The sequence below is a fragment of the Elaeis guineensis genome, chromosome 13, assembly GCF_000442705.2.
Source record: "Elaeis guineensis isolate ETL-2024a chromosome 13, EG11, whole genome shotgun sequence".
Lineage (NCBI taxonomy): Eukaryota > Viridiplantae > Streptophyta > Magnoliopsida > Arecales > Arecaceae > Elaeis > Elaeis guineensis.
Window position 1 is genome coordinate 79,984,154 of NC_026005.2, and position 27,767 is coordinate 80,011,920.

The following is a 27,767-nucleotide window of genomic DNA, read 5'->3' on the forward strand; positions in this document are numbered from 1 at the left end:
CCAACAACACTATGATCGGCTCAGCATCAAAAGCTATCATCGATGAAATGTCGGGCTTCTTCATCAATACTGACTCTGAATCAATCTGACTCTTTTTTATCGTTCAGAATGATCCGGTGTTGGTCGTTGCTCTCTTTTTGACATCATGATGACGGACGTCGGTGGCTTAGACTCATACTGTCGAACACATGGCTATAATCAGAAGGTAAAAGTTTAGTTACAAAGTTCGAAAAGTAAATAAAAAACAAAATGACTGACTATGCTATATCTAAAGAAATCACCAAACTAAGCCTGGCATCATAAAGAGCTTGCTCTGTCATTAGCTCTTACTGTGCTGGGACTTCCATATCTTTGAGTCGGAGAAAATCTTTCTAATCAATAATATCGATCCGACTATGTTCGTTGGGTCCGATTCTCGGATCGCTCTAGGATGAAAGAAAGTCTCAAGAAGACGAAGAAGAGACAAAGAAAAATTAGTTCTTCCACCCATGAATGGACGATGAAAGATCAGAAATAAAAGACAAACCCTTTCTCGGGTTAAAGAACCACCAATCCTTGACTTTCGGATGAGGATGAAGGATGAAGAAAGCTTGAAAAAGAGAAGGACGAAGGTTGGTTGAAATGAGACAACAACAAAGCAAAACTAATAATTAGTCGAATAAAATTCAGAACTAATTGAGCAGAGAAAAATGATAGTAATCAAGAGAAAAATGATAGTAATCAAGAAAATTCCAAACAAACTCCGAAATCGAGAAGTGAAGACTGGCTCAAAGATCCTCTACATAAAATGCAACCTGATCTAAAGAAGGAGAATTCACCCGAGCTATGCTTCATATGCCTTTTTGGGTTGCTTGTTCTGCTCTAGTTTCTGAACTGCTTGCTAACAATCTTTAATGCGTAACAATCCATTCACATTTCATCAGTTGACAGTGTCTCTTAGGGATGTCTGCCACACAGACTTCTTCCTATGTTGCTTCATTGGAGATCTCATCTATTATTTTGCTGAATTATGGTCTATACAATTACAAGGATACAACAATATACAAAGACAACGTACCATATATGGTCTTCATCAACATTTCAGTTCCACTCGCTTCTACTAGTCATTCATCAATATAATTTTATACCAAGCTTTTCTTTCATAGAATAGGCTGCTGCACACATTTCTTACTATATTTGTACACTCGATGTTTCATCTTCAACACTGATGGTACATGGTTCATACACTCACAAGGATATAACTGCTATAATTGGTCTTCATCAACATGTATATTTCAGCTGCAACTAAGGTTACCATGAATATACATATCAACATACCACATTCTTTCCTGAAGCTGCCTCTGTCATCTATTCTGTTGCTGTTACCTACTTCAGACACCTACGTGAACACATGTGCTGCACCTGGACTTCATCAACAGTCATCATCCAAACTAATGTTACTGGCTGTTCTTTCCTCAAGTGCTCAGTTTTGGCTTATCTACCTTATGTTATATATTTACTTTTGCACCTGCTTATATACATACTTCTCGTCCTGGCTACTTCAGGCAATTAGCCGTTTTGTATACCTCCTTATGTTCCTTTGTCTTTTTATATTTCCATCAGGGTCGCTCTTTTGCGGATATAGCTACCTGGTTTGCTTCCTTCTTTGTATCCTTCTGTCCGTCATAAATAAAGCTTCTCTTTTCTACCCAAAAAAAATGCTGCTTAACTACAACCTCCTGTACTAAACTGGATTGATTGATGTCATTTGAAGAACAACATTTAGCTTTAAGATGCATCAACAAATTAAGTAGGAAGAAAGTGATTGATTCTGAGTTTCCTCAATACTCTATACCAGTGGGTTTAATTATATTTCACATCCACAACTTCATATACAAAGTGATCTGGTCAGAGATGCAACTCCAGCAGCATTAAGCATCGCTTTTAATCTAGCTCATTATTATCCCAGTAGTTCCTCAACTGTGACATATGGAGAAGTAGTTCATCTCGGCCTAATCCTGTGATGCTGCTGGTCATGATCCATGGCAGAGGTTCTTTGTAGTACTTACTAATCAAATCCTGGAACTGCTTGATATTCTCTTCAGGCCGGGTTCCTTTACCGCCCTTCATTTTGTCGCAGTTGGTGAAAACCAAAGTCATTCCAATCTGAAACATTTACATGAAAAGGACAAATGCATGGGTGCATGGAACCACTTGCAACTAGACAAGTTAATCATGACAAATTGGTAATACAGAGTTATGGAATTAGCATACGTTGTTACAGCCAAGCCAATTAGCACAGTCCAGGTCAATTTGGTGAGGTGGAATACTGGCATCAATGAGCAGCATGACAGCAACCAAGGTATGCCGGTTTAAGAAGTAACCCTTAGTAAATGATGACCAATCTGTTCGAGCAGATTGAGAAGCATTTGCAAACCTACATGAACAGAGTCATATAATCAAGAGGTTATTGAGATTGCCAACAGGCCAAGTGTTTTGGGTCTTGTTCCTCGTAATTTGGATCTGAGAATTAACTCAGAAAATTAAAAAAAAAAAAAGAAAATGCCCACAGAGGATTTTTTTTTCCCTCACACCATCAAGACAAACTCTCAGAACTTGGTAAAATTTTAAGCATCAAAAAACAAAAGGATCATTTATGAGATTATAGCAAAATATTTAATATACCCAGATATATAATCTTTAAGTCCAAATTTCATAAGCATTCAGTGTATACAAGAATAATACGAGCCCTTCTGCATATGGCCTAGCCTAGCTTTACAGATGACATCAGTAAAATATCTTTTGTTCCTAATAAGCATTTAGTGTCAACATTGACACCTCATGCTTGTGGGTTAATCACCGTATCACATCAATATGAAACCATGTGCAGTGCTCTGACAATATTTTTTTTGTTAAAAAAGATTTTAAAAAGGAAATTGAATAGACGATCACATGAAGGCAGCATTTCTTCTAAAGAATGGACCTGCTAGGTTGCAAGGGAATGATATAGATATCATGATCAAATGGGAAGGCTTCTAAAGAACACTCAAGGCAGCGCTAATGAATCAAGATATGTGAGCAAGGAGAGAGCTTAAGGCAGAGCTGTTGCAGTAGCCTCCACGTCCAAGCTCAGGTAAGCAAAGTTCAGATCAAATCCTAAACTTCCAAAATGATCCTTGAAAACCATCACAGACCTCAATGGCAGCAAAAACAACCATCAGATCCTTCTTGTCCATTCCAGACCAATGGACAGAATGCTTGTATAAGTAATCTATCACATGAAAATCACATGCCACGAGGTGTTGGTCATGTATGAGCACCACTTGAAGTTCATATCAGGTGCCTAAAAAGAAAAATCTCCTAGAAGCATTTGTTAAGGCATGCCATCCTAAGAAAGAGAATGGGCCTCACACCACAAAGCTCCTCCAGAATTTTTAGATGCAAATGAACATAAACAAAACTTATCAGCTGGACTAAGATTTTATAAAGATAAGGCACATCTGAAAAGGCTTATGGAGTTTATATACCAACTGTCCTTTGCATCAGTAACCAACCATTATGACTGCCATTGTTTCTCTTGGAATTATGCCATGAGATGGTTCTGAGCATTCAAATGCTTATTAGAATGTCCCTTGTCCTCTCTCAATTACATCTAAATTACACTTGACAATGACTGATTTAGGTAGAACTGTACACATTATCTTTCATATCTTAAATTACATACTAATTATCTACTTTACAAACATTAACAATGTCACTTTCAGAAATGATTTATTAGGTATAACTCCATTTATTGAAAGGCTTTTTAAGTGTTTTTGTTTCATATCACTTTTCATGACCCCTTGCTTATCCTCTCTCGCATATATCCAATTCCATCCCCGCTCCACTTTCTTCAAACATATTATACTGCTAACCTGATTCTTGAATCAAAAATTCTTTTACCTCCTCATTCAGAAGCGCATACTAATATAAACATATATCGGTCTTTGTTAACAACTTCATCAAATACTATGTTGAATTATACAAATTAATTCTTCCATTATCTTCTCATCTAGAAGTAACTACCAACAAGTTATTTAGTCAGATGCTTCTAGGGATCTTACTGATTTATTTACTTATTGTTTCCAAAATGCATGGTTATTTGCCAGCACTCAAACATTTTCATTGCCCATCATATTCTAAGATCATTAATTCTTAACTCATGCACTTGAAGCTACTGCTGTCCCTATTTTACCTTCATGAAGGTGCGTTATAACCATTAGTTGGCATGTTGGATTTCCCAATCAATCTACCCTACAAGGTATACCCAGTCCTACATGCATACTTTTTGAGGCACGTGGGTCAAAATTTATCCACAAAGGCACCATGAAACAACTAGAATCTAAACATGCTAGCGAAAGATTTATCCAATCTGTTCACATAAGCAATGCAAACATGAACATTATTAGAAATTAATTGTCATAGACCAACCAACAAACAGTTGACATGCATGTTGTAGAAACACTTGGAGAGCCAAGACAGAGATGCTTACCCGTAACCAGGCAAATCGACAATGTACCAACTCTTGTTGATCAAAAATTGATTGATAAGTTGGGTTTTACCTATACAAAGAAGCATTATAAAAGATCAAAACTCCCAAACCAATACAATCTTCAAAACCCATAATCAGCCATAAACCCGATTATCACATCCAAGTTAAGCTAGAAATGGAACCAGGAAGCTCTGATAAACAAGCAAATATAACAGTAACTGCCAAAAAGGAGCTTCTTTTATGCTGCTCTGAGATCAATTATAAGTTTGAAAGCTCATCTAAGCGTATGTAACCATGGTCGCACAAACATGCCAATCTTGGCAAGCTGTGGGAGGCATTGAACTTGCTCAGATCCTTCAGAGCAGCATGACAGCGGTTTTCCAATACAAAGAACAGGCTATTAAGAGAAGAAGTGGACCTGGTTTTTTGGAAGTGAGGGCGAACTCCTTGCGGACGAGAGCATTGAAAAGGGACGACTTTCCGACATTGGAGCGGCCCAGTATCGCGAACTCAGGGCGGTCGTCCTTGGGGCAGTCACGCGCCCGCGCGCTGCTCTTTACGAACTCCACCTGTTTGATCTGCGCATGGCCGGCGTAGGGACCCAACACGATGTTTGACCCCGGAAGCAACATGTCGGGGGTGACCTCCTCCCGGGGGACGCCCGGCGGGACGAAGAGGGCCGTCCGAACAAGCTCATCCTCCGCGGGCCGCGGTGGAGCGTTTGGGAGGGGGGGAGTTGGCGGGTTTCAGCCGGGCGGAGAGGGAGAGAGAACGGCGGAAGGAGGCGGCGGAGGGGCGAGGCGCGGGAGGAGAAGCGGCGAAGGATGTCGCAAGGCAGTGGAGGCTTAAGAGGCGGTGACGGAGTAGCATACCGTTGGGAGGGAAATGGAAAGAGGAACGCGAGAGGAGGACCATGGGGATCGTAGGAGCCAAGTTCAATTAAACCCTCCAACAGGGCTAAAACCAGAGGATCGTCGTTCAGATCTCTAATTATTGGATGCATCATGCCCAGTCTCGCCACATTAAACACCAACGTGCATTTAAACAATTCAAGATAAAATGAGAGTTGTCAGTTATCCACCGTACATGAACCTCGTCCACTAGGAAGAGGCCAATCGCCGAGTCGTTTGGGTGTTCGGGTGGTGGACAACGACAAAGGCCACGAAGGGAGAGAGTACGAGAAGAAGGGCAAGTTGGAAGGAGGTGAAGGATGGGGAGAGGAGCTAGTAGGCGGCAATGCCCTCGGTGATCCAAGGATAGGGGACTTCGGATGTTAGTATATCAACAGTTGCAGCGACAATAATGGTGAAAAGATGGAGATTGGAAGGAGATGGTAGTGTTGGACCGCGTTTGGGTAGGTTGGGCTGCGGAGAAGCAGTCAAGGGGCAGGAGCACTCGCGGAGGAGGATACGGAAGGCATCGGAAAGGGAGGTCACCGTTCATTGCAATGTGGCGGGAAGGGCATCGTGTAGGGAATGGAGGAGCGGGAGGGGGTGGTGCATCTCGAGACCTTGTTGAAGCCATCAAGCGGGAGACCCTTAGCGATGCTCCCAGTGATCAACTCATCAACCGCAGCACCTCCGGTCAAATCTCAACGGCCCATCGACAGCCCTAGCTGCTGCTGCTGCTTCTTCTTCTTCTTCTTTTTAAGCAGGCATCACTTTGATACGTGTACAATCCAAAAAATCAACATACAAAATCTCACAAAGTGTCTGTAGACATACATTTTCATGATATCATGATCAATTTCCGATATGACCGGCAACAAACAACACTACTCAATCTGTGGTGCTTTTTGCCTCTCGATAAATAAGTCGAACAATCATCGTAAAAAATTAATCAGGTGCAACTGTAGTTAGAGGCACAATTAAACTCACCAGATCTCTATCATCTGATCATCATTTTTATATTCAAAAATTAATATAAAATATTTATTCCTGTCTATATTTGTTCATGGGCCACCTGGTTGGGCAGGTTTGGGCCAATATTGTACGCTCCGCAGGCCTGTTCAAGTTTCAAAACAAGTTTGTTCATTGGATAGGCCTGGCTGCCTGGACTTGGCCCATCATGATTTTTTTTTTCAACCCTAGATTATTAGCGTGTATTATCTTCGAATATCAAGATTAGTATTAAAATATTTAATTATTTATGTACAATATTTTTAAATATTTTTAAATATTTTTTAATCTATTATAATAAAAAAAATTTAAAAAACCGAATATATAAGGGTCAGATTCCACTTCTTGGCCCGAAGTTCAGACATGGCTGGAACCTATATAATGTATTATTCATGTCCCTACCTGGGCTTTCCATCTTTTATTTTTTTTGAATAAACTATAATGATCTTTTTTGAAGTTCGAAATAATTATAAATCTTTTAATATTTTAAAAATATATATTTTACTATATAATTTTTAATATATATATATATATATATATATATATATAAACTCTACGGATACCTTTTTGTTAAATAAACTAATAATCCCATCATTATCGAATTCATGTAAATTTTAAAATATTTTATATTTTTTTATTGATATTTTTATTTTTTAAATTTTAAATTTTTATATTTAATTAAGAGGTTATATTTTTTTTTCAAACGTCAAAGGATCACGTAATTATCCCAAATCTTGAATGGGGTCGGAATAATTTTATTTTATTTCATTTTATTTTATTTAATCACCGACCTGAAATACCACCTTCTTTTTCTTTTTGGTAACAACATACCACTCTTCGAAATCAGGGGATCGTCGTTTAACGCTCCGTTGTTGGGTCGTTTTCAGATAGGAGGAGAAAGCGCAACAATGTCGTGGCTCGCGAGATCTTTCACTAGGGATGGCAATGGGTAGGGTTTGGGTCGGATAGTATACTACGCATCCCCAAATCCGAACTTAATACCCTATACCCAAATCCTACCCGATACTCAATCGGATAAGAAAAGAGATATCCATCTCCATACCCAACGGGTTCGGGGATATCCGTGGATAATCCATTTCCCCGTACCCAATCCATACCCGCCCCATACCCAACCCATACCCATCCATTCTATAGCAAAAAAAAAGTAAAATAATTTTATGCATATTATCAATCAAAAATAGAATTACCAATTATATATATATACATACATACATACGCACATACACACTTCTAACACACACATACATACATGCATACATATATGCATGCATACATATACATACATACATATATATAATTATATATATATATATATAGAGAGAGAGAGATCGTATATATGTGTGTGTATATGTGTGTATATATATATATATATATATGTATATATATATATATATATATATATATATATATATATATATATATATATATATGTATATGTATATATATATATATATTCGGATATATATATATATGTATATATATATATATATATATATATGATATGAGTTCGGATATTATTCATATCCATAGGTTCGGATCGGGTTCGGATAGAAAATAGCACTATCCATATCTTATCCATATCCGTATTATAATTTTCAGATTTTATCCAAATTCGAATCCAAACCTACAGTCAAACCCTATTTTTCAAATTTGACTGGGTTCGAATAGGGTGTATACCCATCGGATCGGATTAATTTTGCCATCCTATCTTTCACCAACTCCCTGTTGTCCGACCTACGCCACGGCGGCGGCAGTGGCGTCGATGACGACGGTGGAGACGCCAACGAGGGCGGAGCGGTGAAGACGAGAGAAGACGGAAGAGGAGAACAAGACCTTTCGATCGGTCCAGAAAGCGGTGGCCGAGGCGTCAAAGAGGATCTCTCGGAGCTTACCAAAACCCTAAGTCGTCAATTCTGGGGCGTCGCCAACTTCCTCGGCCCTCACCCCAAGATCCCCTCCTCCACGTCGGATGGCCATCGCCAGTCCGATCCGGCGGCCTCCGAGGGTGTGGATCTCGGAGTTCGCATAATCTCAGGCGATGGCGGGAATCCGGAGTGATTTCGCCGAGATCGGAGGGAGATTCAGGTCCGGAATTTCCAGGCTATCCTGCCACAAGGCGGTGTCGGAGATCTCCAAGATTGCCTCCACCTTTCTCCCATTTGGATCCGAAGAGGACGAGGAGCAGATCGAGGAGTCTGAGGGGAGGCTTGGCAGGGATGCTGTTGGTGTTACGGAGGTGGTGTTGGCGTTTGCAAGGAACATCTCCATGCATCCAGAGACATGGCTGGATTTCCCATTGTTGGCTGACGACGAAGATTCTGATGGTTTGTCTTCTTCTCTTGTTCCCTTCTCCACTGACAGGGTTAAGCTAATATAGGCTTCAATTGGATTACATTTCTAGAAATTTGTATTGGTATTGATATCTTATGGCAAAGCAATCTGGAATTGTTTATCACTGATCAATTTACAAGCTTCTTCTTATCACCAGTGTAGATTTTGATGAGGTTGTCTAATTTGGTTCACTCTTTAGGCATGAAAAATTAATGATCTCATGAACTAGATATCTGGTTTTCGTACTGTTATCTGTTGTTCAGATTGGTAGATTTAGGAATAATGTGGGTGGGATTGAGATAAAATAATGACAGAATGCTTAAATAATCGTGTCCTTTTGAGTGAAATTGAATAAAGATGATGGGAAATTGAATTATTTAAACTAATATTGCAAGGAAGCTTGCATATTATAAACCAAATGTATTAGAAATGATCTAATTTGGATTCATTATTCAAAAATCACTTTTAGTTGTTTCTTTTTAGAAGCATCTAGCTTTAGTGGTGGGGTTAGAGAATAAGCTACTAATGCTTCTCTGGTTTGAAAAAAACCCTCTATGTATCTTAGAATCCCGAAGCATAAGTTAGAGCACAGTGCCTTCCCCCCCCTAAAAATTACTTTACTTCTTTTTGATTGTTGACTTTGCAAATAAAATTTCATTTTTAAGCCTTGCGAACCAAACAAGTTAGACTGAAACACTTTCATAAAGATTTATTTTATGTATACTGTTATGCATCATATGAGGTGATAATGCCATAAGGTCATTAATGTGCTTTTGTTTGTGCTTTTGCTGCTGGGGTTTCTCTTTATGATAAAACTTGTTCATTGGTTTTTGCTTGATAAGCAGGATTACCTAGACACTTGGCATGGGTGCCAATTGTCTGAGTATCCTCAGGGATCTGGCACGGCAGCCTCCAAAAATCTAGGCGTAAGAAAATGGCATACATATATTGTGTGTATGTATTTGTGCAAGTGTTCATGCATATATTTGGTGTGTTTGTATCTAATGATGCTCATTTAAAAAAGAAAAAAAAAGCACTTACAATTATAGATTTTATTTAACAGATAAACTAATGGAATAGCCATAAGTTTGCAAGTTGTTTGATTTATTTTCCAGGTTCAGTTAAGATGCGTTAAGATACTTAAAATGATAACCAGTTATGATATATTTGCAGTTCAAACATGATGCTATTTCACTTAAAGTGTTCATATAATTGCAATAACCTTATATTCAAACAATAATTATAATTTGTTTAACATGTCCATGTAATCTTGATAACTTTATATTAGAAATCTAGCACAAAAATGCTTAAGGATACTTCATTAAAAGTGTCCTGCACTAAAAACATTGTCATTGGCATGACACTCCAAAAAATAGTGCTTAGGACTTTTTTTTTTGTTGCTAAAGTCGGTGGAACACCTGAAGGTGGAGTGTCAAGCCATGTCACGTCATGTCTTGAAGTGGCAACACTTCCTGACTGCTTATAAACAGAGTTTCCAGGTAATATAGTTCATAAGTTGCTTAACTTTTTACCAAATGACTTCTACTTAAGCTTTACACAATAAGTATCAAGTATATGCTTCTCCAGATTTATAAAATAATAGGTCAGACTGTATTGTTTTTAACTTTGAATGTGCTAGCCTTAAATTTGAAAACTTTCTTGAGGAAATTTGATCAAATTAAAGTCTATTAGGAAAAACAACATTAGCTTTTTATGCATTGATTAAAAAAATTGTCCTAGGAAATATAAATATAAATATATTAACAAGAATACCATAAATTTGGGGCACTGTGCAAATTTATTTTTGCTGTAGAATGCCAAAGATGACCACTCTTTTCGGAGATAAACTTATAGCAAATGGGTTTATATTAATTGATTCAGGGAATGTCCAGTTGATGGTGAATACTATGCATGACAATATTCCTTTCAAAGATGATAATGATATTCAGATATTGTAATTCTTTACATTCTTAGTATGTTATGTCTTGATTAGAATTTGATAAATTTTAATATGCACAGCATTTTAGCCTTCATACTCTCACCACCTTTATGTTTTCCCATTTGATCGATCAATAAGTAATCTTTGTTTTAGTTGCAAATTTTCGGCTTTAAATTTTCAGTGGATGGTATTACATTCTTTTGCTAGAGTTTTAAGGGCCGCGGCCCCTCCCCCGCCCCACCCCCACCACAACCAAAACAAAAAGTTAAAATTTTCAAGGGAAAAAAATTCTTCAATTAGAAGAATTTTCAGCTTTTATTTTTGTTCTCTATAGCTTCTTACATCTGATAATATTGCTGTCTTCAAGATTTTGATATGTCTGATGTCCAACAAGAGCATGCAGTTGCTGTGGAACGCCTTGCACAAAGATTAGCAGCTTTGAGGATTGAACTCTGCCCAACCCATATGAGTGAAGGGTGCTTTTGGAAAATTTGTTTCATGCTTCTGCATCCCAGACTCAATAAGCATGATGCTGAGCTTTCGTCAACACCTCAAGTAAGTTTGCCTAATTCCATAATGTCTGATTTGCTTATCATGATGCTTTTCAGCTGTCAGCACTTTAACCTTTTCTCATGGAATAGCATATTTCTTATAAAACATTGCCATCAATGTAAATGGTCCTTGAATGTGGTATGGTTATTTTGGATCTTGGTATCCTATCTGAGCTCATATGCATTTTGGAGTTTGGTTTTTCATGGAGCCTTTTTTTGGCTCTTACCAACTACATACCTCATGCTTGAGATTTGTCATGACTGCAATTGTTTGAACTTGCCTTCTGTATATTGTCTAATAGCATTCATCTTGTTTCTATACAACATAAATAACAAAGCTTTACCCCGTCAATTTGGGGTTTGATCATATTTGCAATATCTTCCTACTTTAAGCCAAATTTTTTTAAAGGTTCCCCATATAAATATTTTTATGTACTGGATTCTAACATGACCAAAGGCCCAGTTGTTTTCATTAGATAATAGTATGTATGAATCAGTATATTTCTTATTAAAATATAATCAATTACCTTTCTATTCTAATGGTTCGATTCAATCAAATATCTTATTCTATGGGTGTTGGATCGCTGAGTTTTACATAGAGCCATAATTATAGAATTTACTCATGAAATATTAGAGTGTAGCTTGAACAATTTCCAGTAGTTTGTAATTATTTTTATGTGAAGCTAGGAGGGCAAAATGGGTTTATGGAGAATTAAAATATTTGTGCAATATGTGTGTGGCACCATTTGAACCCTCTTGTAGATTTAATGTGGTAATTTAGACTGTATAACCATGTTTACACATTATCTTTTATGAAACATAGATGTTAACATAGTTGATATGATATTATCTTTTAAATATATTTTAAAATCTTAGCATATGAAACATTTCATTGCTACTCAATCCATGTGCTATTTATAAGTGATTTTTGTTTTGGCTTGTGATTTAATAAATATAAATACCATGCCCTTGTATATGTAATTACTTATTTCCACCAAGATAGCATAATAGTGGTTGGATGACGATATGCAGAAGTCTATGCTCTTTTAGTAGGTGAGAGCAAGTTATAAGCTGAAAGAAAGGTGAAGAAGACTGTTGATGCAATGGAAGACTCCTCAACTATAGCACCCAGGGTCATGAACACTGAACAGTTTAATTCTGTTATACTCAATAACTGATAAAGTTAAGGGGTGATAATGGAAAAGATGCATGACTTGTACATAAAGCCTATGAAAATTGACAGAGGAGATAATTTTTCCAGAGAAACCTGATTTTAGACTTGGCTGGGGAGAAAAATGGCTCTTGAAAAGTTGGGGAGAACAATGCTGACAAAAGATTATCTCTGGGGCATGATAGAGTTATTTTCAGTGGTTAAGAGAGTAGATTTGGCAGTGGAAGACATCAAGCAAGATTTATATAACATGATAGAAATAAAATAGGATTAGGAACTTAAGTTTGGTTGGCACAAAAAATGAATGCCATCAGACCCCATGAAATCTGGTTTTCCCTTCTCTTGTTTCAGTATTCTATATATTTTTTTCTAACACTCTCTTCCTTTGGTCTGATTTTTATTTTAGTTGGAACATATTCTGAATCAAGAACTCTTATCCAAATGGTCAAATATCAAACAGGGGTCCTAGTGACAACATTCTTGTGCATCAAATTGGTTGTGGTGGCAAGATCAATTGAGAGAAGTGGTTCAACTCTCCAACAATAAGGTGACAAATTTGTAACATAATGAGGTTTATAAAAAAAGGACCAGAGAACCTTTTGAATTTCATTAAGAATGAGACATTCTTCAATTCCTTTCGACATTGGACCTGAACTGACACTCCTGAGGTGGATGAGTGGGCTGAAAAAGTTGAATGAACTTGGTTCTCTTGAAGAAAGCAGATACACCACCAAACCATTAAATTTAAAGAAAGGTGACTTTTTCGATTTAAAGTTTCATTTGTGATCAAGGTAATCTATATCAATAAAAGGGATGAAAAGTCAACATGATATGCATATTAACAACCTTGACAGCTTGTTGCGGATCTGTAAATTATGAACATAGAACTGTTGCTAGCCTGCACTTCAGACAGCTGCTGATAGTTCTGCTACTTTACGTCAGCAAGCTGGATATATGAAACCGAGTACACTTGATGAATTATTCAAGCCCTACAAGACATTCTATCTTTAGTTTGGATTAACTTATTGTAGAGCCTTATGAGGGGTAGTTGTATGCTATTGCTGAAACCAGTTGGCAGCTGAACATGGATTTTGAGGAGAGGAGACAACAGCTCCTTTACAGTGGAAATCCTTGGAAGCAGGTGTAAACTATGGACTTAGCTAATATGAATAAGGAATGGATGGTTTTGATGGTTACCAGTTTTTGTTTTTATTTATTTATTTATTTATTGAGCAGGTGATGAATCAAAGTAACTTGAGAAAAATACTGATGAGAAGCTTTAGTTTAATGACATCATTAAAGGATTGATTTCTCCTCTGGATAGTTATTGTTATTATATTTCACTAGTTTCATTAAATAGGTCTTTGTTTGGACAATCCAAAAAATGTATATTTATCTATGAGGGCTGGTGTATATGTGACAACAATTGCTCGCAAGTTGCAATCATGCTTAGCTGGTTTTAAAAAGAATTCATTTTCAAAATTTTATGGTTCATTTTGATGCTTAACTATGAAGAGACCTAGTATGTGGCTCTACATGATAGTTCATCCTGTTAAATAGCAAGGAGTCCGAATAGCTAATATCCTAATGAGTGGCAGGACTAGGGACTCTACAATTGACTAATCTCACAGCAAGATCTATGTGATTGCCAGTGACATAGGCAATCTCTAGAAAGTGTAGCCAGGAAGGCAGAAATATAAATATATAGAGATTTGAGAAGAGGGAATGCATACTCAAGTTGTCATTCTTTTCTTTATTCATAAGGTCGTTGTTATTTATAAGGTTAGGCCTTTATAAAGGATACAAGTTTCCTATCTCATCAGGCAATTGTTTATATTCTTGGATTGATGATTGGTGCTCTGATATTCAACTAGCCTATTGTTACTCAAACAGTGAGAATTGCTGCTAACTAGAGGATTGGATCCAGGATTGTCTTAAAGGGTCATATTATTTGTAGGAACGTTAACTGATAATGAACTTAAGGATTTAAGCATCAAGGATATGGAAGAAGATTTAACAACAATGAAGATTCCATCAGTAACATTGCCAATGTTCTTACTCTTGCAAAGAGGAATTGAAAGGGGTCCTGAGTCGATATTATCCTTGAGGCTTGGTTTATCTTGCAGAAAGTTGTGCTGCTATATTAGCTGGTATGCTTATGGGTAGAAATATTCGAACATGAGAGAGGTTGTAGAGGTTTCTGGATCTCCTCCTTCATCCATCCTGCAAATGATATCCAAGAGTATTGAGCTCTATACTGGTGATTTCTTTGAGGTTGGGTCATCTGAGAGGATTGCAAGAGGAGTAAGATACTACTGGTCACTGATGTTAGAGAGAAGCATGGTTGGGAGGTCTGTGAGTGAGAGAGAGAGAGAGAGAGAGAGAGAGAGAGAGAGCAACTAACCCCTTCTGGTCCAACAATCAAAAGCCCACTGGGTTCTACACTTGACGAGGATAAGGCATTAATAAGAGGAGTTGCTTCAGCAGCAGCAAGAAAAGAGAGTTTTGATTTGGCAACCTGGGATATCACAAGAAACATGATGCACAATGGTCATAAGCTGTGAAGCAAAAATATTCAGTTACATTTTGGTAGAACCATGAGATGTTAGCTATTTCTAAAAAGAAGCTTAATATGTCAACAAACTGCACTTATTTTCACATTGCTGGGTTTGCAGGTACTTTAAGTCTTAGTTATTCAGATACTCCATAATCAAATCCCGCCCTAATCCATATTGATTTTGTTATAACTGGACATTCTTACATTTCTCCTTATCCTGTTTATAATCAAGGAAGAAACAAGTAATCTTGGGAGTTCAGCCCTTCGTTATCCCTGAGTTCCAAATGCAAGCCAATTCTTTAATAATTCACTAAATTTTCTCTCTTCCTCTCTGTTTCTTTTGCCCCCCTGAAAGTTAGTTTTTCCACATTTCCAGGTTAAAAATTTGTCCCATCCCTAGTCTCACTGCATAATGCAAATAGCATGCACATAATAAGGCCATAATTTCTTTGAGAAATTTGAGGGCACAAAATTTTGTTTCTCTAAAGCATGGAGAATAATCTCTTGTAAGTACACAAACTACATATTGCATTTCTAAAGCATGGAGAATAATCTCTTGTGAGTACACAAACTACATATTGCATTTCCTGTTTCATGTTTATCTATGTTATAAGTAAAACACCTAAGCTCCTAAATAATAGAAGGTTTAATATGCTTGGACAAAAGCCATAAGATGGCATAGTCCAGTATGTGTTATCTAAATTGTTAAAAAAAAAAAAAAACAAACAAAGGATCTAATGCACTTCTAAAATATTTAGTATCAAAGAGAACTTACAACAGGCAAAAAGCTGTGAAATTTCAGTGGAGGATTCGGAGTCATTTCATGTAGCCGCTGACCTATGAAAAGGACATCATATCCTGGTGAGCAGAGAAGTAGAGTCACTGAATGATTTGCCACAATCCTGTGAAGAACTTCTGTGTTGTGTAGCATTGACTTGAATGTAGAAGGAAAACATAAATTCATATTACAATGAATTAAGAAGACAATTTATGCATGCACACATGCATGCTCTTAAAAAGGAAAAATCAAGAAGTGATTACACTGTTTAACTGCAGCTAATATGACATGCTGCAACCTGTCTACCCGATTTTCTGTAATTGTAGGAGACCTCTCTGTCAGCAGGGGTGTTACACTACTAGCTCCCAATTCCTTGACAATGACCGTGAATAACTAAGCCACTGCATATGCAAAGTTAAATATAACAAAATTCTCCACATTTCACTAGTGAAAGAAAACGTACAGTACATTTCTCGATAAGCCAGTCTGCTCAACCACCTTTCAAGGTCCCTGAAAGAACATAGCAAGAGATAGATATAAAAAATACACAAATAGCATGGTAATGATATAGGATTTTTTCTTTTTTTTTGAATCACAAGTAAGACTCACCGAAAGCAGCAAATACATGCCACTGAATGCCCTGAGGAGCAATTATTTTCGGGTCCTCTAAAGCCATGACATCTAAACCAGTACGATCAACTTTCTGTATGTAACCTTCAACTAGACCACCTATCCCATTGAAGAGCTCCACCCTTGCATTTTAGTACAGGAAATTCAGAAAAATACATTGTCAGTATCGAGAATAATTCTATCCAACCACCAACAGAAATGATATCTGTCTACAATTATGTTCAAGCATCGAAGGTAGAACCTTCGCATCGTCAAATATTATGGTATGAGAGTCATTTCAAACATGATGAAATAAAATATGGATTAGTAGGCTAATAACATACACAACTAATAACCTGCGTAGTTTGGTCAGCACTTCTGCCCACCTAAAAGAGAGGTATCTGTGGCTCATGCTGCACTTAGGTCTGGCACTCCACTCTCTTTGAATCTTGGAATCTTGCTCTGTACTTTCTAATCACAAAATTTTCTGAGAGCTTGACTGCTCCACAGGAGACTTGCACCAGATCTTTTCTAGGAAAAAATATTCTAAATCTGAACATTTATCTTTCCTAGGAAATATATGTTGCCCACAAACCCAACGAATTACTAATAAATATCCGCAATCTATAACATGCCATGTATCCTCTACAACCTCCTTTGTATAATCTCTCATTTGGACATAAAAGTATCCAACTCAACTGCATTACATGAAATCACTCATCCATCCTATTTCCAAGTGTCCATTGGTCTACTTCTACATGGGAAGTCATGCCGTTGATTATTTCATCCCTAAAACCAAGCTGAAAATCAAAGCTTATCATCCTGATTTGTTCATCCTTTTTGGCTCTGTCTTTTTTCCTTTCACTTCTCAATGCATCAATATCCCGACCATATTTCCCTTAGAATTCCACAATATCTCTGGACAAGGATCGCTCTCTAATGTAAAACTCTCCACATTCGAACCAAGAGATCAAGCTTCACTTGAACTGACAGTAGATAAAGAACATACCTATCATTCATGCCCAGGTGCAAGACCCTCGTCATGTGCCAGAACTCGACACCTTGAACCCGAACAACACTTCCCTGTTCGAACATATTAAGTAAAGAAAATGGGGAAAGAATCGAGGAACCAAGTGTTTGTAGAAATGCCTCCAAGAGAATACGATACAATTAGAGCACCAGCAAAGAGAGAGGAGTGCAATGACGTGCCTTGGATGAGGGAAGGGATGGGGAATGGAAGCAAGGGAGACCGCCACAGGCTTGGCTCGCAGCGGCATCGGACGATTGGGCGCGGAGGGTGCTGAGGCTCCACCACGAGCGGCAGATGAGGCCAGGAAATGGAGTTCCTGCGGCGGGAGATGGCATCCTGTCCTAGAGTAGCCCTCCAGTAATAATCCACTGAAGAGCGATGAACCAAGCTATGAATGGGATTTGGACTTTGGAGAGCAGAGGAGATGGTTTATAGTTGTCATAACCAGACCCTGGTGTCACTTTGTGGGAAATCTTTTAGCTGAAGGGGATGGAATTAGGTTGGATTAGATTGAACTGGGACTTGAATTAAGCTAGATTAGGTTGCACTGGGGCTGAATTAGGCTAGTTTACGTAAAAGACTGGAATGGGTAGGATTGGTCATGGTTGAGGTTTGATTGGGTGCAATCAAGGAAGAATTCTTAGCCCTGCTACAGCTAAGAAGTGAAAAAACACCTTGCAACTTTATGTGTTGTGCTTTCCCATTGATTTGTGTATCGGAAAATTTTTATACTGGATGCATGGACTCCCTTTGCTAACCATATTTTAATGTTTGCTCAATATCCCAATCACAGGTTTTTTTTGGGGAAAATGCCTTGCTGTTCACAACGTTGGAGGAAAAGATGAGAGAGTTGAAAAATGCAGCAAATGGGTGCCAAAACATCGCCATAGGTGAGAGAGAGAGAGTACTCAATGTGCCCCTTGTGGGTTTTTTTTTTTTAGATGTAAAAGAGACTAATATGCATTAGCACAATAGTCATCAAAATTTATTAAGAAAAAAGTGAGTACCAAAAAAGAAAAGGAAAGGAACCTCAAACCAATAACTGAAACTCAAATTTAAAATTTGAATTTCAAATTTTCCTCCACTAATCGATCAACCAATATTTAAAATTTAAAGTCCCCTCTCCATAACATTCATTTCAATTTCAAAACAGCCGAAGGTGAACGTCGACCATCGGAGGAAGCATTGTTGACCACCACACCAAAGAAAGTGAAGCACAAAGGGGAGCACAACAGCCAGCTCTAGACGTTCCGATGGTGGACCTTGCAGAAATGAGCCACCGGAGACAGGAGAGGGAGAGGGGACCCTGCGACACCCCACGAAAATCCGACAGCCATTAGAGACAGGAGAGGGAGAGCAACTCAACCAGGGGGGACCCAGCAGAACATCGACAACAGATAGCCGAGGGAGGGGAGGGAGAGCAGGGAGTCTAGTGCGGATTTCAGTGACTGACCCACCGCCAAGGGTGCTTTGCGACACCTCGCGAAAACCTAGCATCAAATAGAGAAAGAAGAGGGTGAGGGCTCAATCCAGACGGGGGAACCTTGCGAAACACTGATAGCAGACAACTGGAGGAGGGGAGGGAGAGCAAGGAGTCCAACGCCAAGGGAGCTTGATAATACCCCGTGAAAATCCGACAACAAATAGAGAAAGGGGAGAGAGAGAGACTCAATGCGGGGCATTAAACAAAGAGAGGGGCTCAGTGGGAGGGGGGACCCTATAGAAAAGAACCACTGAAGACGAGAGAGAGTGGATCCTAGACAATCCGGCACCACCTCACAAAAACCCAGCTGCAAATAGAGACGAGAGAGGAGCTCAACCGGAGGGGGGGGATCCTATAGAACACCGATAGCAGACAGTCGGGGGAGGGGAGGGAGAGCAGGAAGTCCGACGTGGGTTCCAGTGACAGAGCCACCGCCAAGGTTGCTTGGCAGTGCCCCACGAAACACTGACAACAGGCTCAATGGGGGGGCTGTAAAACACTAGCAACGAGCTCAACCGAAAGACAGGAGGGAGTGCAGGGGTTCCGGCATGGTTCCGACGAATGAATCACTGCGCACTGACCGTCAAAGGGGAAGCAGGGCCCAACGTTGACCAACGGAAGGGAAGAGAGAAAAAGGGGGGGAGGCCAGCGTTAGCTCAACCAGCCACTGGAGGAGGCCTCAGGAGGGTGGGGGCTCAACCACGAGGAGAGGAAAGGGAGGGTTCCATCGACATAGAGAGAGGAAGAAGCAAGGGAGAGAGGAGAAGCCTGCTTCTGACGAGAACAATCGAAGAAGAGAGAAAAGGAGAGGAGGGGAAGAAACAGGAGAGAGGGGGGAGAAGGGGAAGGGGAAAGGAGAGGGGCCCGATGGTCGACCACTAGAGAAAAAGGTCCATTGAAGGAGGCCTCTGCTCGCAAAGACTTTAGGGATGTGAGAGTGGAAAGGGCAGAGCTTCTCTCTCTAGAGAGGATTTCCCCCTGGGGTTATGGTTCACAAATGGAGATCTTTTTTGGGAGGTTTAAAATAAGATATTTAAACATAAAATCAGCATGTAAATGTCCAATTGAGTATTTAGCAGCCACGAAAGTAGAAGTCCATAAAATGACTCTCTTAAGATTGGCTACAACTCAATTAGCTATTTTATTGATCTCCCTATAAATATATGTTACGTCGAAAGACATAAAGACTTTTTCATTAACCAACACTTATCGAGCTAATAAGAATAGCCCAAGTATTAAATGCCTATTATGGATGTAGGATTGGAACTGAGTTGAGCTATATCCCTGTTCGAGCCCGATCCGAAAAAATTTTCAGACTTCGGACTGGACTTAGACCCGATTATTTTGGAAAAAAATAGGTTCGACCCTAGCCCAAGCCCGATTGGGCCCACCTAATACCCATCCTTCATCAAGCCAACCCCAGCCGCCATGTCCACTCCATCGGCCGCCACCCATGCCGATCCTCCCAGCTGCGTCCGCACGGCCGCCATCATGTCCACCCACTATCGCTGGAGCACCCACCCCTCTCCGATGATCGTCGCCGCACCGACCCCCTCCATGTCCCCTCCATTGATCGCCACCCATGCCGATCCTCCCAACCACGCTCGCACAGTCGTCGTTGCGTCCATCCGCTATCGCTGGAGCACCCACCCCTCTTCGATGACAGCCGCAGCATCGACCCCATCCTCCATATCCCCTTCATTAGCTGCCACCTACACTGATCTCTCCAACCGCTCCTATAAAGCCACCATTGCATCCCACCGCTACCGCTGGAGCACCCACCCCTTTCCGACGACCGCCGCTGCGTCGACCCCCTCTATATCCCATCCATCAGCATCAGGTCTGCATGAAATCATGAACTGTTGGAAAATGTCCCAAAGTCAATCATCAGTCTGTTGACGATTGTGCTCATCTTGTAAAATGTATATGAATTTTTATTAATAAAAATTATTTAGTATTTTCATTACAAATTGTCCATCTTTGAACTTTTATATTGTAATAAAGTCTTTGGGACTATAATTAATCAATAAAGGAGGATTTGTTGTTAAGTCTTTAAAAGTATTCGTGATCAAATGATGTGCTATTAATAGGACGATAGCAATATCGAGTATAGGTCGTTACGCACCATATGAGTTAGTTGTCCTCTTAACTAAGGAGTGTAAAGGCACTATTATGGTATGCAGATGGAACGTAGGAGTACATTCGCATTGAACATGACCATGTGCCGAGCACTCTACTATCAAGAGTAGCTCGTGAAGGGTATAGGTATGTGTCTCTCAGACCTGAGACCACCATGATGACTTGTAAGCAACTCACTGTACTTTAGCATCGGACCATCTGAGTTTCTAACTCAGTGACGGAAGGCTACTGGGTACAGTCAAGTACTTATCAAGTTGGTGTGTGAGTCAAAATGGAATTGATCCCTCTGAATTAGTAGGAGATATGTATCAATGTATTTCAATTCAGTAAAATCTTGGTCAGAATCCATAAGATAAATTTAAAAGATTGAAATACAATGTAGTCGACTAAATTAAGGTTGACAATTAAATCCTAGATCTCCTTGAGCATTAGGATCAAAGGGATAAATTATACAGTAATTATAGGCCAATAGGTTCTAGAATGTTGCTTTGCAATATTTCGACCTATCCGGTCGTCGAGTTACAATTGCTAGATGGTTACATCGATTGGTATATAAAGTTGTTCCTATGCTATCGACTTAAGTTTGAATCTAGGGAGTCACACGCATTAGAAGATTTGGTCAGATCTGATGGTTGAAGAGTTCAATTGAATTGTGACTCTAGTGAGGAGTCCCATTGGAATTGAAACTCTAGAGGAGAGTCCCATTGGGACTAGGACTCTACTATTTATGAAAAATTAATTAGTAATTAGATTATTAATTGACTCAATTTGATTGAATAAAGAGTTTTTGATCAAATCTAATTGAATTAGATTCAGTTCGACTCAGATTGGGTTTGATATGATCAATCTCGATTACAAGAAAAATTTGATCCTGATTTGATTAGGATTTGGACTTGGCTAGTTTCTATTTGGGTTAGAAATTTGATAAGATATTTGAATTTTTAATTAGATTAGGTTCATTTCTATCAGTGGGTTCAATCCAAATTTGATTTGGATTATAATTAGATTAGAAATAAAGAGTCCAAGTCAACTAAGACTCTATCCTTATCTCTTTGCGCCACACTTGGACTCATATCCTTATCTCCATGCCAAATAGGATTTGGCTTGACCTTTTTGATGTCAAAGTAGTTAACCCAATAAGGGTGGGTAGCAATAATTGATGACTCATAATCCTATCTCTTGTCTAATTCGAATGCGATCCGAATTAAAAATAAGATGAAAACAAGGAAAAAAATTTTTCATACAAAGAAGGTTGTTGGCGCCATGTTATTTTTTCCTCTATTTTTTTTGGAAAGTCCTAGAATCCTTCTCCACGCCATAGTGATTTTTCTAGAATTTTTTGGGATGCCAAAAGTGATTTTGGTGTGGACTCTTGGCGCCCTTCCATTGATGAAACCCTAATTCGTAGTCTATAAAAAGGGGTCTCCTCCTTTTTGGCACATGCATCCTTTTTCCTTGCTGGTGATTTTGTTTCCAGAGTCTCTCCTCTTCCTCTCTTCCTCCTCTAGATCTCCTCTTATTTGGAGTGTCCAAGGTGATTGAAGAAGGAAGAGATCGACCGTCGAAATTGCTTGCAGGCTAGCACCTCCAAGCCCTGATCTGCGTCAGTCTTCGCATGAATTTTTCTGTAGAGGCCAGATGACTTCATGTGGCTGCGAGCGATCTGAAGAACATCCTCTTCGAGCATTGGACCTAAGGAGATCAAGATTTAATTGGTTTGGTAAATGTTTTTAATCTGTCTTGATCTTATTGTTAGATCTAATAATTAGATCTAGAATTTCAACATTGATGAGATCGATGTGTGTTTTTATTTTCAGATCTAAAGTGCATATTTTTTATATCATAGATCATGATGTAGTAGTCTAAGATTAGATCTTATGCATGTGATTAGGATTAAATTGTTTAATCTTTCGTTTCCATTGCATAAAAATTTTAAAATTCTATGTATAGCACTCCTGCATATTTTCTTTAATTGCTATCAGAGTATGGTTATTTTGATATGAATTATTATGACTTTAGATCTGATTTTTTGATATTAGATCTGATTATTTATGATTTAGATGAGATCTAAATAAGTTTATTTTCAGGAAGTTATTTTTTAGTGAAGACCAAATTCACGCGTCTGCTACACTTATCTCTTCTATTATAATGCAAGAAAACTTTAAGCTACCTGTCTGGGAGACACTGAGCTTTCTGTTTGCGAATGCTGTCCTATATATGCTCCCTCCTTTAGAAGGAACACCTTATATAGTTCAGTTTGCAGTTTTTTAAAGCAGAAAAGAAAATGCATAAGACAGAAAGGCTTATGTTCATTGATATCTATAAACACAGAAATAGAACTTGATTACATGTGACTCCATCCATTCACCCCTCTTTAAGCATGTAATGCACATGTCTAATGCTAGCATAATGGATATCTGACACCACCAGAAAGGTTTCCAAAGAAAATTGTGGTATATCAATTGCTTTTTCCAGACTTCACACAGGAGGAGGTGAAGCTGATGATAAAGGCTAGTGCTACTGCTGTTGGTCTTGGTCCATCCCCGACTGCGAGTGGAAACTGCTGCCATCACTCTACTCGCAACCCTAATGCTATGGTCTGATGCTCAAAAAGTAAAGCTCCAATAGCACTGATAGGTAGAGCATTAATTTGTTAGTGGTCCTTGTCAAAAGGTTTTGGTAACGACATTATGTCTGAATCTTTCCTGCATATGTGTTTGTTAGAATGCATTGATAGATTTGTGATTTATTTATATATTTTGCTTCCTGAAGCTATAAGGTTGAATTGCAGATGAACTGAGAAGAAACTGGACTTCTGAGCCATCCACATGTTTCAAGGCAGGGACCATCCAGCTGTGTGCAGAGACTACATTAGGCCCAAGGATGGTGCTTCTTTATAGAGAGCAATTCAGCAGCATGCTGGTGGTCAGCACAATGAGAAAGGAGCTTAATCATTGAGATACATTGTGTTTTTGATGAAATTGAGATACATTGTATACATTGTTGCAGGGTACACTACATTCAACAAAATCTTGAACAAATAGCCCTTTGTAATTGTATGAAGAAGTAAGTGGATTCAGTCTTCATTTTTGTTTTTCTTTCAGCTTTCATTAAATGATTTTTGTCTGGAGAACGTGTTACATTTTTCAGTGCTTGGTTGCCTTTAACCTTGGAAGAAAAAGCACAGAAAGCATCCTCAGATCGTAAATGATGGCATACCTTACACGTATTATATTCAGCTCTTTACTCGTTACTCGCTGTTGTCTTCCTGATTGGTTGATTTGATTTGTTGGAGAATCGTCTATACTTTGTCAGTCAAGTAAGCGCATGAACAGAAATTTTTAGAGCATTGTAAAGATATTGGGAGCCCAATAGTCAGCTCATGGCCATCCAGAAACCCTCCTCCAAGTCAACCATTTCAGAACCTGTCCACAAAATCCATTTCTGAAGCCGAGCTCCAAGTCAACCATCTACAGGCCTTACCTAAAAAAAGGTCAACCATCCACAAGCAGTGTAAAAAACGCATTGCCACCGGTAAAAGGAATTCTGAAGTTTCGTCATTGGTTTTTCTCTGGACCAACTTTCAAGTTGGGAGACCAAAAAGAAATTACATTTTGGTATGATAAATGGATTGTTAGGAAATATATCTCAAGATTCGATTCATATTGAGTCCATAACGAGATCCAGGATGATGAATGGAGTCCAACGAACTCAAGAACAGTCCAAACAAAATTCAAATAAAAAAATACGTGCGAAAAAAGCTCAGAGCGAACGGCACGGTGCACTAGGAGGTGGCGGTCGGTGGAGGCTTGTAGATGGTTGATCTTTTTTTAGGTAATGTTGATCAATACTTTCTTATGCGAGGAGAAGCCAACCATCGTAGAGGTGTTGGATTGGAGGCGACTCCAAATGTAGGCGATGAGTATACTCCGTTTGTACCTAGCAGATGAGGTGGTGATTCATGTACTTGATGAGATTTTTTCAACGATGCTGTAGTTGAAGCTCGAGGAGTTGTACATGGCAAAGTCTCTCATCAATACTCTCTTCTTTTAGAGATAGTTCTACTAGCTGCGGATAACTGAGGAACAGAGCGTATAGGAGCATCTTAGCTACTTCCAAAAAATCCTCAAAATAGATGAGATTACCACGGCGATTCTTCAGAACGAGAGTCTCAGAAGGGAGGATCCAGCATCGAGCTCAGGTGGCAACACCTCAGCTTTGATAGTTTCTAAAGGAGCAGGAGGTGGTAGACAGAGTGACAGGAGGGAGTATCTGGCCAGAGATTGCCCTCAGTCCAAGATGAGGTTACTGCAGATGAGGTTACCGCGGCGATTCTTGATGGACGAGGTTATCGCGGCGATTCTCCAGACAAAGCTGGATTCTCTCTCATCCATCTTAATGGAGGAGTTTAGAGCGAGGTGGAGCTCCAGATGGAGATGGATCGGACACTAGATGGGAGACTCGAGAGGATGAGAGGTGATGTCGCAGGGTGAGATTTCTATTACCGCAAAAGACTTCCTCGAGTAGGTCTTTGGTCAGAGTAGACAACCCATGATGGAGGTGGGATCGAGTGGTCTGATTCGACTCCCATATTTGCCCATCCATGAGACAGTAGGCATGCCCCAGGATGTGGAGGTGAGAGAGATCACATGCTCTCAAAGACAGATAGAGGCTGAATATCAAGTCGAGATGGAGATTGTTAGAAAATATGCCTCAAGATTCGATCCATATTGAGCACATAGCGAGATCCAGGACGACAAACGAAGTCCAACGACCCCAAGAACGCACAGGCTCACACGGCCCAGTGCATGGGCAGCCCTAGCATGGTCGTGCATGCGAGCGCCCAGGCCAGTGTCCCCATACGGTCCATCGTGGACTACGGGGCGCTGGCAGTCCATGGGGACCGCGTGGATCGAAGTCGTGGTCTATGCATGGTTCATGCTATTTTATGCACGATCCGATAGTTCAGATCACAGTCGATCATGATCGGATGGCTGAAGTTGATTTCGGATGTGATTAGATGTGATCAAAGAATATTTTGTGCAATCAGATGGCTCTGGTGCGAGTCAGTCACGATCAGACGGTCACGAATGATTCTAGATTTGATTAGAACTCTGTTTTCTAGTATAACAGTATTTTAGAGTTTCTGAAATCTATATAACTCCGATTGACAAGCCGTCAATTGCATTGGAGAGCTGCTGACATCCTGGAGGTAAAGAAAGGCTTCAATAGAGGTTTCAAAGAGCTTTTGTGAGGATTTTGAAATTTTTTGTTAAGAAACTCTTGTACAAAGGTTGAGTGATAAATTTATTTTGTATTGGTTTTATTTTATTCACTTATAGTGAAGCTTGCACGTCCCGTGGAGATAAGCTTGAAGTCAATCCATATATTTATATTGTGTTTTTTATTTTATATTTTTTTTTTCCTGCTATATCGTATGGTATCGGATCCCGGTGCAACATGGATAAAAATGAGTTCCTAAAAAATTTCTTCCCAACAATCTGTCATGTCAAGGCATCCTTCAGGTTTGGTATTAGCTATCATGGCAAAGGTACCGCAAGGGGAATCGATATTCCATGCATTGAGCTCTAGAGGCAAAGAAGAGATAACATGCATGACCAAACTGCTTAGTGGAATTACGTCGAGGAACGGACAAGACAGAGTAAGCTAGAAATGGAGTAACAACAAATGCTTCACAGTTAAGAATAGCTGTCACTTTTTAAGCCATGAGGGAATAACATCCTTCTTTGCGAAGATCATATGGAAGCGGCACCTACCAGAAAAGGTAAAATTATTCATGAGGAAAATGAAACAGTGGATCACATATTTGCTGCTTGTGCATTTACCTTCTTTGATGATTGCTTGTGCATTTACAAAGATGATTCGGGACCATTTTCAGACAATCCCAGTCTTCAAAGATGACATGATATCAATAGAAAAGCGTTGGACTTCACGGAGGAAAACCCACTAACGACAAAGGAATGAAAGCGGCAGTGGACTGTGTACTAGCTACAGCATATTGGTCTGTAAGAAAAGAGAGGAACCAAAGATTTTTCCACATAGAAGTCACCGCCCTAAGCATGGTTGCCCAACAAATAGTTTTCCTTATGAAAAATTGGACAACCCATTTCATCAAAAAAGGAAAAAGAAAAAAAAAAAAAAGGTCAGCTTTTCCCCTTTAATCCAATGTTTCGTTGGCCATACATGGAGAGAAGGCTAACAATCCCTGGAAAACTGAAGACAAGAACATCCTACTCAACCATCTTCATATTATATGTAACTACCTTGCGGGGATCATCCAATCACCTACCACCCGGGCCACTCCCTAACTACCTTGGAAGGAATGTGACACCGTCCTTCCCCATTGATATATAGCGCAAAAGGAAAAGAGGAAGAAGAGAGAGAGAGAAAGATGGCTGTGATGCTGGGAGCATCGTGGATTCTATAAAGACAAAGGTGATATCTTTGAAGAAGGAGAAGAAGAGCAAGACAAACGCGAGGATGGACGAGAGCAGCAGCATAAAGCTGAAGATCCCTAGCTTGCGGGCGCAGTGCCTCATTGATCAAACGCTCAAAAGAAAAACCCGAGAGATGCAGGAAAAGGAGGAGAAACGTAAAAAAAAAATGGAGAAGATCTCTTGAATATATTTCACTATGATATGTACATCCATATATAGAGATGAAGAAGAGAGAAACAGGCAGGAAATTGGAGAGATCACGGTATCAATCATGTGATCCTCCCAATTCAAA

The 27,767-nt window shown here is 39.3% G+C and overlaps 1 protein-coding gene and 2 pseudogenes across 1 annotated transcript; 1 reads left to right on the forward strand and 2 right to left on the reverse strand.

Annotated features, from left to right (window-relative positions):
- Window positions 1-936: 936 nt before the first annotated feature.
- On the reverse strand, window positions 937-6,211 carry LOC140853463 (GTP-binding protein At2g22870-like; annotated as a pseudogene).
- Window positions 5,841-24,113, forward strand: LOC140853192 (uncharacterized). The gene is given in 7 exon segments (XM_073247274.1): window positions 5,841-6,093; window positions 6,485-6,534; window positions 8,098-8,441; window positions 8,443-8,753; window positions 11,067-11,254; window positions 18,189-18,285; window positions 23,809-24,113. Coding segments are annotated over 7 exon segments (1,410 nt in total). The 3' UTR covers window positions 23,976-24,113.
- Window positions 13,477-17,730, reverse strand: LOC140853292 (uncharacterized; annotated as a pseudogene).
- Window positions 24,114-27,767: the final 3,654 nt, after the last annotated feature.